Source organism: Pangasianodon hypophthalmus, chromosome 21, assembly GCF_027358585.1.
Source record: "Pangasianodon hypophthalmus isolate fPanHyp1 chromosome 21, fPanHyp1.pri, whole genome shotgun sequence".
Classification (NCBI taxonomy): Eukaryota; Metazoa; Chordata; class Actinopteri; order Siluriformes; family Pangasiidae; genus Pangasianodon; species Pangasianodon hypophthalmus.
The window spans coordinates 20,760,839-20,776,594 of record NC_069730.1 but is presented as its reverse complement, the minus strand read 5'-3'; the positions used below and the strand labels follow the sequence as shown (position 1 = coordinate 20,776,594).

The 15,756-nt window shown below is 40.0% G+C and overlaps 1 protein-coding gene across 2 annotated transcripts in view; it reads right to left on the bottom strand.

The window, feature by feature from the left end:
• Window positions 1–15,756, bottom strand: part of arhgef4 (Rho guanine nucleotide exchange factor (GEF) 4) — a 45,558-nt gene that overhangs the window by 22,060 nt on the left and 7,742 nt on the right. For both annotated transcript variants that reach the window (XM_053227506.1, XM_053227507.1), the window contains exons 2-5: window positions 4,896–11,837; window positions 4,017–4,331; window positions 3,104–3,233; window positions 1,968–2,021 (exon numbers count right to left, since the gene is read on the bottom strand). In XM_053227506.1, the coding sequence (XP_053083481.1) occupies window positions 1,968–2,021; window positions 3,104–3,233; window positions 4,017–4,331; window positions 4,896–11,837 (7,441 nt within the window). The remainder of the gene's footprint in view (window positions 1–1,967; window positions 2,022–3,103; window positions 3,234–4,016; window positions 4,332–4,895; window positions 11,838–15,756) is intronic.

Here is a 15,756-nt window from a genome sequence, read left to right as displayed (position 1 = left end):
AAACACTCGCGATGTCGCCTGCATCCTTCCTACACTCGCTCAGAGACTCACGCACATGATCAAGCCTCTCCCTCCCTCTCTCTCCCTCCCTCCCTCTCTCTCTCTCTCTCTCTCTCTCTCCCTCCCTCTCTCTCTCTCTCTCTCTCTCTCTCCCTCTCACACACACACATTCACAGCATCAACAGGGCACCACTGAGGAGACGCTGACACACGACTTGCACAAGTTTAAGTTCGAGCTTGACTCGTCAACCTTGAATACGAATATGTAATAATGAATAATAAATAACTAAATAATGTTTATTAAAGTAAAATAAGAATTGATTAATTATTAGAAATCTGACTGGCTGGCGATGATGAAAGTCCCTCTTCATCATCAGTCCGTCACAGTCCCCCTTTACTGACCCCCTTCAGTGCTGTTAGTTAAAACTGAGGAGAGAATTTAACACGTATGTCCGAGTGCACTTATTTATCCGTTCCAGGTTTATCCCTGAACACGTCTAGCGCACGTCTGAGCTTGGAGAAGAGCGTCACACACACATGCTCTTGTGTCTGGAGTACAAAGCCGTCTCGTTATCAGACGTCTAAGGCACGGTGTAGAAGTCAACAATTCATACACTACCTAGTGCACTTGTATAGGAATGACAAAAAGCTTCCTAATGAATGTCTAGTGCACTACGTAGCGTGTAAAAAGCCAATACTTCACAACCTACATACTAGAGAGCTGAAGCTCAGAGGATCTCTAACAGAGGACATCTTACTGAACACCTCGTGCACTAACGCAGGGCGCGTCGTCGTCATCTGGTCATTTATTAAAGCGCAAGAAGCTCCTGCGGTTTTTAACAGAGCCAATTAACGATTAACGAACACATTATTGCAATTAAGATTAAATCAAATGTAACACTAACACAAAAAAATAAACGCTTTCAGCCTGTAAACATATAAAATGTTATTAATATTTCATATTTCTCATTATAATCAGACTGTAACGTATTATAATTCATTTTAATTCATTATTTATTCAAGCTGCATACTGTACATTACAAAATAATGACTTTTACACCCTATAAAACAGATATACAAACAAATAAAAAAAACAAATATATAAAACAGACAGACAGACAGACAGACAGACAGATAGATAGATAGATAGATAGATAGATAGACTGATTGATTGACTGATTGACTGATTGACAGAGCCTCTGATAGATACATAAAACAGATACACAGATAACAGCCAGATAGATAGATAGATAGATAGATAGATAGATAAAACAGACAGAGATAAAATAGTCAAAACAGATATAAAAAGAGATACAGCAAACAGTTCGTTATCAGACATTAATTTAAAAGGTTTATTTAATTCAATTAATGAGTAAAAAATGGCTGAAGCTAATTATTATCTCTTATTATTATTATTATTATTATTATTATATAACATCTACATTCTGTTAATGTGAAGATTAAGAGCGTCTCTCTGTTAAATAATTTAGATGTTCACCACCATTTCCTGCTTTTTTATTTAGATTAATAAACAGCAGTCATTTTTATTAAGCATTTTTTTCTTAAAATGAATAAAATCATCTCTGTTATCTTAATAATTATTATTTTTCAAGTTTATTTGAGAACGTGGACCAAGAGCATCTGAAAAAATAAATTTATTCAAAAAAAAAAATTAAAACAGGTGTAAAACAGGTGATTTTGACCAACACTGAACAAAACTATGAAAAAAAGAGAAGATTAAAAATGTAAAAATGTGATATTATGACATCGTTGAGGCGCGAGACAGTAAACAACGTTTGAGTTAATCTGAGTGTAGAAAAACTTGGATTTGTCACGTGACCGATGATGTCACAGCGTTTTTTGTGGTTTTTTTTCCCTGTGATTTTCCACCAACAGTTTCTGGATAAAACTGTTAAATCCCACAATTTAGAAAATGTAAAAAATGAACATGGAGGTTGTTTACTCACCGAGAGCGGCCGGCTGCCTGAGCGTGTGCTCTGAAGGTCGAATGAGACACGACTCTGCAGACAGAAACATGTGCGTGTCACTTCCTGTCACTCCAGTAATTACTCTCTCTCACTCTTCCACACACACTCAGAGTCACAGAGAACAGGTAAGAGAGGAGTGTGTTAGCCGTGTGTTAGCCGTGTGTTAGCCAGGTGCTAGCGCAGCGATGTGAGAGGATCGGCTCATTGTGCTGCGTTCACAAAGGTCACGGCGTGGGACAGAAATGTTACCCAGCAATAATGGACTTCTTGTGTCTTTTTCTCAAAGGAGCCTCTATTACATCCAATATTCACTAACACACACACACACACACGCCTACATATGTGTTTATTCCATCAGTCTTTATACACAGACAGAATGACAGGCCTAGATAAACAGAGAGGCAGACAGATTGAGAGCGAGACAGATAGACAGAAAGACACAGAGAGAGAGAGAGAGAGAGAGAGAGAGAGAGAGAGACTGACTCAATACAGACAGACTTACAGAGAAACACAGAGACAGATAGAAAGAATGAACAGATAGACAGTTAGACAGACAGTGAGACAGAGAGACAGACAGAATACTTGGGAATACACACATATTACATATTAGGTACTCGAACAAACACACACACACACACACACACACACACACACACACACACACACGGCAGGTTACAGTCAAAAAAGTCATCATCGCCCCCTACAGGACTGTCAGTGTCACACAGATGATATTAATTATGTTCTATTATAAATCACTAATATCTCCCAGTAATAAGAACATTATATGTATGTAATTTACATCATTTACATTAAATGTAAATTATATTACAGAAATAAACAATAAAGGAAAGGCTTTCTGAATTATTAAAAAGAACAACACCAGACTTTATTTTTCATGAATGTCCCAGACTACACGAGCGTATCGCTGAGACGTTAGTGGTTTAGTAACGGTGTGAAGTGTGTTTTGTTCAGTGTGTGTGGAATCACGCGGTGTCCGAATTTTAATCAAAAGTCCACTGCATTCCAAAACTGTCTGCTTTCAGGACAACATCTCAGAAACCAGCCACAATCTAATATTTAAGTGTAAACTGAATTTATTGTCACTTTGTCCTCACCTGAGAATGAAACTGGGCGTGGCCAGTGGAGACAGTCGAGTCCAGTCGGAGTGCTCTGGGAGAAGAAGTGATCTTTAAAAGACATGGAGGACAACTGCTGTGAAGAAGTGAAGGGCAGTCTCATCCTCACCTGGGGACAACAACAACAAAAAAACAACGAACAGCTCTTATACACGAATAATTATAAAACATCTGAAGCGTCTGATTTATAACATAAGATCATCAAAATCATCGTTAAACGGTAGAGCGAGTATCACACTGAACTCTCTCTCTCTACCTGTTACACTGGTCTAAACTTCACAATACTGCACAAACTAAACTGCAATTAATAAAAGTACAGTTAATTAATAATCCAAAAAATATTTTCTGTCAAGTTTGACAGAAATCCAAGAAAATCCTATAAAGCAGCCACTATTTGTCCAGAGGAAGAATCAGGAAGAAGAAACAGGAGAAACAGGAAGTCAATGGTTTCCGACGACGACGAGAACCATGAAACCAAGAGCAAGATTTTAACAAATAAAACTAAAAACTACTTCAACAGATAGAGAGAAAGATGTATGGAGAGACAGACAGACAGACAGACAGATAAATCAGACAAACAGAGAGACAGACAGTTAGATAGACAGAAAAACAAAGAATGACAGAAAGATGGACAGACAGATTAATAGAAAGCTAGATCTAGAGACAGATGAAAAGACAGGCAGACAGATAGACAGGTGATCAACTGAGAAGAGAAACATAGATATGCAGACAGACAGAACCATATGAGATGGATAGACAGACAGACAGATCCTAGTCACTACAAGTCAGGTGAAAAGGAGCCCAAGAGGAAGTCAAACAGGAAGTAGAAGAGCAGAAACAGGAAAGGTGTCGAAGTTCCAGGAAACGGTTCTCTCGTTGTTGAGCTTCTTACTTTCTGCTGTTCCTCAGACGTTGTGCTCAGCGTCCCAAGGCTCCTCTGCATCATCACCTTCATCTTCTGCATCTTCTGGAACTCCCCGAGCAGCTCATCTGAGCACGATCTCTTCTGTGCCTTAGCCTTCCAATTTTCTGTGACGTTCTGCTCCTGAATCGGATCAACCACCGTTTCTCCGATTTCCCGGAGAGGTAAACTCCAGCTGCAGAGGTCGGAAAGAGGTCTGGGTCGGACCGCACGCTTATCGCTTCTTCTGACACGGAGCACCGAGGAAGATGACTGGAGAGATGATTTACTGACATCCTGTGAAGGCTTTCAAGTGGACAATCAAAAAAATGTGTTGTTATTTAACAAAGAAAAATGTGTGTAATTGTTGATATGGTGATGTTTTCTGTAAGGAAACAGTTATGTGACATTTATGGAAGGAGTCTCCAGTTTCAGAGGTATAGCTGTGGCTTTACGTTTTCCAACATCTTCAGGACAGACGAGTTTGTACTTTGTGGTTTCTCTGTAACATGACAAGCTGCGTTTTTATTTGTATTTTTAACTTCATGAGAGAGGGGAAAAAAAGACTGGTGCAGGAACGATAGCTGCTATAACGTAAGTGAGAACAGGAACTAACTTGTTTCACGAATGTTACTTCACATTATATGTAACTATAATCAGATAAAAAGCATGAGGTGTCGATCCTGTTGCTGTTGTATAAGGGGAATAAAACACTTGGGAGACGTGCTGCTTTAGGGAAAAATAAATCAGCTTTGGGGCGGTAATAATATTAACAATAATATAATAATAATAACACACCACTGATGATTTTCCTACAACAGCATGCCCAATAGTGATTTACTACTTATAAAAAAAGTCACTATGACTCACCTCAGACTCAGTGGCTGAGTTGGTGGACACCAGGCTGGTTTGAGATTGGTTGTCCGAGTTGCTGTCTTCAAGTAAGTACTCAGAATCAAAGGACTGAGCCGGTGCAATTCGTGCTTCTCTTTGCTCGGTCCGCCTCTGTGAACGTTCTGACAGTCCCTCCAAACTCGAACCCTCACCCAGCGAGCACAAGGAGGTGGCTACGGATTTTGAGGGGTAACGGAAGCTGCTTCTGTGACTCCAAACCCCAGGATTTTGTGGTTTGGGAGTCATTGGCCTAGTTGGCGTATCAAGTCCTTCAAAGGAACCCAGGGATCTTGTCCAGGATGGAGATAGCTGATTAGCAAGTGCAAAAACAGTAGGGTGTATGAGTGTCTCTGAGATGTTCTCATAACTTTGGACAGACTCAAAACACTTAGATAGTGTTTTCCTCTCAGCAGGCTCCGCCTCAGGTCCAGACACTGATGCGTCAGGGTGTGATGTGCTTTTCAAATCCTCCTTGGAGCTCTGGAATCCCTGAAGATCTGGACAGTCCTCAGTTAACCCAGACACAAAGTCACTCTGGAGGCGACGTCTGGACTTGGCACCACTTGGCCCAGGAAGAGACAGAGTTCTCTTTAGCATCTCAGCCTCCTTAGTCATTTTCATCTTCTTCCAAGGCTGCTTGGATTTTGTATCCTGGCTCAGCATGTTGGAATCCTGTTGGTTGTCTTTATCACCAGTTCTGATCTCAAAGAAGCTCGACAGAGACCTCTGAGCCAGAGCAAGCTTCATGCGGAAGTTATCGCTGCTCTTGCTCTTCTTTTGGGGATCAAGTACAGGTTTAATTTGCACTCGCTCACTGTATTTGTTATGTTGTTGCATATTCTTGGAGCTGGACGTGGATCCGGATTGTCCATTCCAAGTTACACCAAGGGCTTTCCCAAAGACATCATCACTAGATTGATCCTCATAGTTTGTCAAGTGATCTGTAGTAGGATTATGATTAGGTGTCTGATTTCTCTCCTCTCCAACCTCAGGAGATAGTTTTGTCTCAGGTTCAACCTTGTTTCCATCCTTGGACTCTCTCTTGCTTTTGCGGAAGGAGGAGATTCTTGTGAACCTAGAGAACCTTGAGCTTTTCCCTGCAGACATGCTCTTGGTCTCCTTGTTCTTTAATGAGTTTTGGTTGCTGCCAGGGGAGTTGGAGCTGCTTCCCCTTGGGCCGTGACTGAGATCATCAACTTCTTCACTGTTTGTGGTGATAAAGTCTTGATCTGGAGATGCAGAATTGGGAATATCCTCATTACCATCATACCCATTTGTCAGACGAGTAGTGCTGTCTTCATCTTCTGGTTTATCAAAATATCCTTTCATAGACCTGACATTGTATAGTGCATCATTTTCATCCCTTTGTAAAGGGCTGCATTCGTTCTCATTCACAGATGATGTACCATCTTTCTGTTCTCCCTCCGAACTGTCTGAGCTCTCCTGAGGGTGTTCTGACTCCATAATGGGCTCCAAATCTGATAGTGTACCAATGCTAACATCAATAAAAGGGTAACTTTTGTACTGAAGAGAATCTGGACAAAAAGGTGCTTTTCCGGATTCATCATTTCCTAACCCATTGGTAACACTGATTGAGTCAGAGTGAGGCAGCAGGCTTTGCTCTCGGTGGATCTTCTGACATTTAGGTCCATCTACAGGACTAGCTTGTGAAAACTTGGAGCTTTGACAATTGGAAGGAATCAGTCCATGATGAGCATCTGTGATTGGATAGATAGTAGGATCTGCCATGATTTCCTTGTTTTCCTCCAACTGGCAATCTTTTCCATATGTCTTCCCCTGAGAAGCATCTTCTACATCAAGTGGATTTAAAACATCCCTTTTGTAATCCATCATTTCAAAGAAGCTGGCAGAATTGTTTGATAAATTTGAAGGACCATCTTGCAAGGATGGATTCATATGATTCCAGAGTTCCTGTTCTAGTGGTGAACTACGTAAAGTGCAAGGTGTCTCAGATGTGTGTTGCTTTGTGTTATTGTTCGTGTCTGAACCATGATGTGCATCAAAACGCAGTGAGGTTTTTAAGACAGACTTATCCTGCATACAATAATCATCATATGAAATACTAACTTCATGCTCTTTTGCACAGACCTTTTCAACTTTAGCCTGGTTTCCTTGCAGGACCTGTTTGGTGAATTTGGTGACGCTAACAGAATCTGATGGAGTCGATTCCTTGAAGAAAACCTCAACTGGGACTGGAAGTTGTCCTACATAGCTGTCTTGAACACTTTGGTGTTCGAGAGTAACACTTTGTGATTCTTTACCAGGTGGAGACATCATCACATAAGAGTCAATATAACCCGAGTTATCTGAATAAATGACCTCCTGCTCTTTCTGGGGTATGGCAGTGAATTCCTTCACACTGCAAGTGTTCAGAAACTGCAAATTTACTAAATCATCTAAATCATTAGACCGTCTTTCAGTTTGATCAATGTCCAAATCCAAATCCAAAGTTTGTTCATCGTCCATTGGAACGTTAGACTCTGAAATAAAACTGTTAGCATACAGTGGACTTGAGGAACCTTCCTCTACTGAATAATAATCACAGTCTTTAATAGCAGAACTTTCTAATAAGTTCTCTTTGATGATGTTTGGAATTGAAAATTGTCCCTGATCTTTTTGGATTGATGTTACACCTTCAGGTTGAAGCCTTGAGCTGTCACAAGGACATATGTCCATTAATGAATCCACAAATATGTTACTATTGACCTCAGAAGGTTTGACCCCAGCTTCATAAATCTGTCCCAGAGGTTCTACCTTATTTGTGTTTATCATTATTTGTGATACTAAAGACATTTCAGAAACAGTGGGATTCTCCATTTTACTTATATTACCTGATTGTTCTTCATTTCTACTTGCACCAGTTGAATCAGATGCATTCTCTAAATAAGGCTCTGCTTCACTTCCATCTGGTGGTGCAAGAGTGTGTTTAGAAGTTGTAAAAATTTGTGAACTGATCAAATTTGTGTTGGACGTGCTAGCCTGTATGATAGAAAGAAGTCCAGCTACCTCAGAAGAAGGACGATTTAGAACTTCATCCTGCTCTGAATCATCTAATACCATTGCACTGGAGTCCAGGGGTACAATGAGCTCCTCTCCATCTTTGTTCTTCTCCAGACCATCGTTCTGTGAAAGAAGTCCAGCTTCCTCAGGAGATAATGGATGATCAATTTCTGCACTCTCTACATCATCTACTAAATTGCAGTCATTTGCCAGTAGTACCACGAGTTCCTCTTTATCAGTTCTATTTCTTTCAGAATAAGACGTGTTAAGATTTCTGAAGTCAGGAGAGCTTTTAGGAGAAGGTAAGTTCCCATGATCTGTGCTCGAACCATCTAAATTAGAACTGTTGCCTAACTGAGATGGTGCTTCCCTTTTGTCTGTCAGTGTATGTGTCTCCTCAAAAGTCAGGTTTTTTGATATTGTATCAGACTCGCTAGCTTGTGAGATAGAAGAAAGTCCAGCTTCCTCAAGAGATGAACCATTTAAAACTTCATCACACTCTGAATCATCTAGAATAATTGCATTGGAGCCATCTGCCAGGGGTTCCATGAGTTCTTCTCCTTCCACTTTCATCTCCAGACCATCAATCTTTCTTTCTGAATGAGAAGAGTTCAGGTTTCTGAGGTCAGTAAAGTGTTTAGGAGAAGAAATGTCCACATGGTTTAAATCAGAAATGTTTTCTGATTGGGGTTCTGCTTCACTTCGGTCAGTGAGTCTTAGTGTCTGTGTAAACGCTGTGAAAAGTTGTGAATTGATTGAATCTGTGGTGGACATGCTAGCTTGAGAAATGGAAGGAAGTCCAGCTTCCTTAGGAGATAATCGATTAACAATTTCTGCATTCTCTAGATCATCTGAAGTTACTACAATGCACTCGTTAGCCAGTGGTACCATGAGCTGCTCTCCATCCATGCTCATCTCCAGACCATTGTTCTTTCCTTCTGAATGAGAAGAATCCAGATTTCTGAGGTCAGGAGAGCTTTTAGGAGAAGGAAAATCAAGTTGATATTTACATGCAGCACCTAGATCGGATCTGTTGTCTAGCTGGGCCACAGCTTCTGTTTGGTCAGTAATTAAATCTGTATCAGACATGCTGGCCTGGGAGATGAAGGGAAGTCCAGCTTCCTTGGACAAGATCTCGAGCAATGATGGATTCACAATTTCATCACAGGATAAATGATCTAAAATCACTGCATAGCAGTTGGCTCTCAATGGTACTACGAGTTCATCTGTGTCTGTTTTTAATTGAACACTATCATTCTTTATTTCTAAATGAGATAAATCCAGATTTCTGTGGTCAGGAGAAGAACATTCTACAAGATCTCTGCTTGGAACACCTGATTCTGATGTGTTGTCTAACTGGAGCACTGTGTCACTTTGGTCAGTAGATGTAAGTGTATCTTCAGTTGTAAAAAGTTCTGAATCTGTCAAGTCTTTTGATGCTGTGTTGCTGTGCAAGATGGAAGGAAGTACAGCTTCCTCAAGAGATGACCAATTTGCAGCTTCATCATCTCCTGAATCATCTAAAATCACTGCACTGACCTCTTCTGCACTGTTTTCCAATTGCACTTTGTGTTGCACTCCATCACTGTTCATCTGCTGACCATCATTCTTCATTTCTGAATGAGATGACTCCAGGTTTTCCAGGTTTCTGGGATCAGGAGAACATTTAGGAGAACAATAATCCATTTTATCTTTGTTTGCAACAACTAAATTTGAAATGTTTTCTAACCGGGGAGCTGCTTCACTTCTGTAGGTGAGCTCAGGTGTCTCTACGGAAGTTGGAAAAAATTGTGACTCCATCAAATCTGGGTTGGATATGCAAGCCTCAGAGATGGAAGGTAGTCCAGCTTCCTTGGAGAAGATCTTAATAGATGAACCATCAGCAGCATTATCATCAAGAATAATCACACTGCACTCCTTTGCCAATGGTTCCATGAGTTGCTCTACATCCATGTTCATCTCCAGACCATCGATCTTTTCTTCTGTTTGAGAAGACTCCATGCTTGCAAGGACAGGAGAGTGTTTAGGAGAAGAAATGTTTGTAATATCTAAATCTGGAGCGTTGTCTAACTGAGGTGCTGCTTCACATCTGTCACTCAGTGTAAGTGTCTCTTTAGAAGGTGTCAAAAGTTGTGAATCTGTCAAGTTTTTTGATGACACGCTAGCTTGTGAGATGGAAGAAAGTCCAGCTTCCTCAAGAGATGAACCATTTAAAACTTCATCACACTCTGAATCATCTAGAATAATTGCATTGGAGCTACCTACCAGGGGTTTCATGAGTTCCTCTCCTTCCTCTTTCATCTCCAGACCATCACTCTTTCTTTCTGAATGAGAAGAGTCCAGGTTTTTGAGGTCAGTAAAGTGTTTAGGAGAAGAAAAGTCCACATGGTCTAAATCAGAAATGTTTTCTGATTGGGGTTCTGCTTCACTTCGGTCAGTGAGTCTTAGTGTCTGTGTAAACACTGTGAAAAGTTGTGAATTGATTGAATCTGTGTTGGACATGCTAGCTTGAGAAATGGAAGGAAGTCCAGCTTCCTCAGGAGATAATCGATTAACAATTTCTGCATTCTCTACATCATCTGAAGTTACTACACTGCACTCATTAGCCAGTGGTACCATGAGCTGCTCTCCATCCATGCTCATCTCCAGACCATTGTTCTTTCCTTCTGAGTAAGAAGAGTCCAGATTTCTGAGGTCAGGAGAGCTTTTAGGAGAAGGAAAGATCCCATGATCTCCGTGACTGCTTGCAACAGTGAAATCTGAAGTGTTGTTTAACTCTGGTGCTGATGTACGTCTGTAGATCATTTCAGGTTTCTCTTTGGGAATTGTGAAAAGTTGGGAATCTATCAAATTTTGGACAGATACACTAGCCTGAGAGATGGAAGGAAGTCCAGCTTCCTGAAGAGATGAACCATTTAGAACTTCATCGCACCCTGAATCAAGATTTCTGAGGTCAGGAGTGCTTTTAGGAGAAGAAAGGTTCCCATGATCTGTGCTTAAATCAGGAGTTTGTTCTAACTGATGTGCTACTTCGCTTCTGTCAGTCAGTGTAAGTGTTTCTTCAGACGTAACCTGAGAAATGGAAGGAAGTCCAGCTTCCTCTGACATGATCTCAAGTGATGAATGATGCCCTGAATCATCTGAAATCATTACACTGGAGTCATTCGCTAATAGTGCCATGAGTTGCTCTTCACCAGTGTTAATCTCAAGAACATCATTCTTTCTTTCTGAATAAGAAGAGTCCAGCTTTCTGAGGCATTTAGAAGATGAAATATCCACAAGATCTCTGCTTGCAACAACTAAATCTGAATCTGTCAACCCTTTTGATGCTGTGTTGGACTGCAGGATGGACGGAAGTCCAGCTTCCTCAGATGACGTCCGATTTGCAGCTCCATCACACCCTGAATCATCTAAAATCTCTGCACTGCAGCTGTCTTCTACTTGTACCATGAGTTCTTCAGAAGTTGTGAAAAGTTGCGAGTCTTTTGGTGTGTCAAACATGCAAGTACGTGAGAGAGAAGAAAATCCAGTTTCCTCAAGAACTGCACATCCTAAATCCGAGTCCAAATTCATCAAGCTGCACTCACTTCCCAATGGTACCATGAGTTCCTCTCCATCTGTGTTCATCTGTGGACCATCAACAACTGCATGCTGACCTTCTGAGTCCTGCTTTCTGAGGCCAGGGGAGTGTTTAGAGAAGCTCCTATGATCTCCAGCACAATCTGAGAAAGTGTCGCTGTTCCACGAGCGCGTCTCAAAATACTCCTCCGTCATGTCCTGAGCTTCTTCCAGGGCTGGTTCACGCCAAACATCTCCACTTTCTGCGCTCTTCTCCTGGAGAGAGTCGACATCTTCTGGATGAGTAGAATGTGCAACGAAGCCCTGGACAGCTGGAGTCTACAAGGAGAAAGAAAAGAGCTTTAGTCAATCGTTTCGAAATCTTAAATTTTAAACAGCAAGCATTGATTTCCTCGCGAATTCCTTTGTCGCTGCTACTGTAGCTGTGCCGTGAGTTTGCCGTCCTCCTATTGGTGGATTTTGACGCGCGTCGACACTTTGACACTTTGTCGGCAGCCGTCTTTGGTCGCAGTGACACTAAATCACGTGTTGTGCGTTCTAACACCGCTGATCCAAACTCACGATTTTTTACCATGTGCGAGTTTTATCCGTGTCAGCAAAATCAGGCTGAAAATCGTACAGCGTAAAGCTAGCAGTTCTTAGAAACATCAATTTTAAAGGCGTTCAGAATAAAGAAAAAAATGGAACTTTATAAATACAGTGTCCAGTTTTGACAAAAAATATATCACAATACTTTTATAAAGACATTTATTAAGATTTCAGGTTTCAGGTTTGCTAACAAATTGCCAACAAAATTATATTAGTGCTGAGTTAAAAAAAAAAAACTTTGAAAAACTCAAAGATTGTTCCCTAATATTTTTATTTAACTTCAACAAAAAGAAATAATTTAACACTGAAATGTCCACGATATCTCAGAAAAATGTAGTGTAAGATCATTTATCACAATATTTATAATATAAGCATCAAATCACCCGCCTTACAGAGCGATAACTGCGTTATTGGATTAACTTAAACTTATTTAAATAAATATCCATAATTCTTTCATTTGAAATTATGTATCTGTATAATTATTGCCACATCGGTACTTCTGGTCATTTGCAAAAGCTGCGCGTAATAGATTTTATAATAATATAAATGAAATATATATATAATACTCAGATGTGAGAGATTTGGGTTAAAGTTTGGCTTAAATTTTCACCCTTTCTCATGACTTCACAGGACTGAAACTCAAAGCATCGTCCTTCAGAATCTAAGAAAGAAGTAAAAAAAAAAGACACAAAAATGCAGTTTCCCTGCCAACGAGACTTTATTTTCTGTTATGCAGCTCAGGGAAATGTTGTAACCATCAAGAAACTGTTAGGTGATTTAATGGAAACATCAGAACTACAAGCTGAATCATGCAATAATCCCACCCAACACACACACACACACACACACACACACATACACACACACACCATTCAGCAATTAAACAGAGAACAAAACCAGCTCTCCTTAGCCGAGGTCAAATCCTTAAACTTGCACACATCAGATTACACAACACCACGCAATTCAGCAAAAAACTACATTATTCCTTGGTGCATGAAACGCAGGTACAGGCACACACTCGTACAATCAACAACACACACACACACACACACACACACCAGTCAGAGGATGTGGATTGTGGATTGAGGCGGAGGACAACATCAGAGCAACACGCCTGCCAACATGCAGCTCAGAGCCGCTCCTACATTCGCCTGAAGCAACGTTACACGCCGCATTTCTACAGACAGGAGGCCAGTCCAACTGTCTGAGTCCGGGTTGCCAGGTCTGAGTCACATAAAATCCCCCAAATCACTAGATTTCCAAATCTGTTCCTCAAAATCCTGCAATAAACACTACAAATATCATTTTATCCACAAGGGGTAACGTTGCTAACAAGAAAAAAAAACAGACTTGTATCACAAACACTTTAGCGTATCATTGGATGAGACAGCTGTTTATTTGTTTATTTGTTTGTTTGTTTTTTCAGACGTGCGCCGAGCTATAGTAAGAAAACAGCGAGCTGAATATCTGGCGTGGTTTTACTTAATAATAATAAAAATCCCTTCCATTTTTTTTTTTACTGAGCAAAGACACTGAAGTCCCACCTCCTTCATTTCCATTGGCTCACAAAACTGAGGCTTGTGAATTAACACGTCACAGTTCACCTAAATAAAGCCTTTCTCGTCCTCCGCCCTTTCCCCTTCAGTGAATCGGATTTTCCCCTCATGTGAATGTTTTAATTTTGTTTGTTTTGTTTACTGCTGTTTAACTGACAAAACAGAAATGTGTCATGGCAGGCTCGACTGTAAATGCTGGCACCTTTTTACAATAGAAATAATAAACAAAGTATAAACTAATTCACTGACGCACCACAAACGCATTCCTACAGTAAAAGCACTGTTTTTAATTTTACATGGATTTAAGCAAACCTTTTCTTCTAAACTAACGCTTCATTTCACCCCACGTACGTATCGAACACACCATGCGTTTAGTGTTTGCATTAGAAAAGCCTCCAGTTTTCAATTTGTTTTGAAAACACTAATAATTAAACTGAAATATGCAAAACCGCCAACATCCAAACAGCAGCAAGTTAAAAGTAGCACGATTCTGGAGAAAACACACAGATCAGGCAACCCGAGACCTGTTTTCATTTCTTCATTCATTGCGCACTGATCCACCACTCAACCAGCCCTAACACACGGTGTTAATTAGCGTCCTCTCTTAACGCCGAACACCTGGAAGTTACTCAGTCAACACTCCCGTGACAAACGCTGGTGTTTTATTAGCTTAGCCACTTCAAGAACACCACAGAGAACAACAACGACAACGTATTAGTACGAGCGCTTTAATATAAACCTGTGATTTGCAGCTGCACTACTGTCAGAGCTGAGGTTATAGAAAACTAATCAACATCTTCTCTTCTGACCAATCAGGATGCAGAATTCAGCAGCGCTGTGATGTAAAACAAATACGTCAGTGTTTAATTAACTAGCGCTGTACACAAACAGATGCACCAAAGATACAAGGAGCGACAATACGGAAACGGAAACAGGAAAAAGGAAATAACTGACAATTATGTTTTAAATATCTACTTACAGATGCTGTTCTGCTATGTATGTGTGTGTGTGTGTGTGTGTGTGTGTGTGTGTGTGTGTGTGTACGACCCAAAAACCATCAACGCACTTCCTTTATCACTTTACGTTTGTTGTTGTTGTTGTTGAGGTCTGAGCTTGTGTTAGCAGTACACACCTGTAAGCTGGAACTACTGCAGATCACGTTATTAACAGGTAGAACAGGTTCATCAGAAACACAGACATCTGTTACATGTAAAGAAATGCTGTAAAGACGATTTTAAAAATAATGAAATTAAATGTTTCTACATTAAAAAAATCCTATAAAGAGCAGTAAACAGTAATAAATGAAACAAAGTCAGTATTTAATGTGACGATCCTTCGCTTTAAATAAATAAAGCAGTATCTGAGGTGCAGTGTGTGCAGTTTTATAAGGAAATGAGCTGGAAGTGTTACTGAGCATCTTGCAGAAGCAGCCACAGTTCTTCTGGAGACTTTGACTGTCGACTCGCTTCTTATTTCTGCAGCGAAACCCAGCAGCCTTCATTCTGTTTTTATCTGAAAAGTGTCTCTTATGGAATCTGCTGCTTTCTTTACTGACATACAAACATTTTTCTGTAACATTTCATTTTGTGCTGGAAAACTAATGTTTGGAATCTAAAATGTTTTTGTACTGAATCAATAATGTAGAAGTCAGAAAATAAACATCTATAATAAAGTTTGTACTAAAAAAAAAAAATACTAAAAGGGTGCCAAGACTTTTGCACAGTACTGTACATGCATCTAAACATACACAATTTTTTTTAAACAAAGAAAGACATGGAGACTGACGCTAAACCACTCCAGCCCTCTGACTTCACAGTAAGTTATTAATCAGTAAAATATCACATCTGATCGTTAGGGCTGAGCGACGTGACGATATAATATCAACATCATGATAAATTATGTTACGATACACTTTTCTGATATTTCGTGGGTGTCGCCAGTGTTTTTAAAACAATTAGAAACTTCGATGTTCAGAGTTTGTACAGACTTTTTAACTATATATTTTTTCCTCTTATTACATGTTAAATAATTTATCTTTGTAATTGTTAAACAATCAGAATCAAACTCACTGTTTTTTTATGCAACAATTTTGT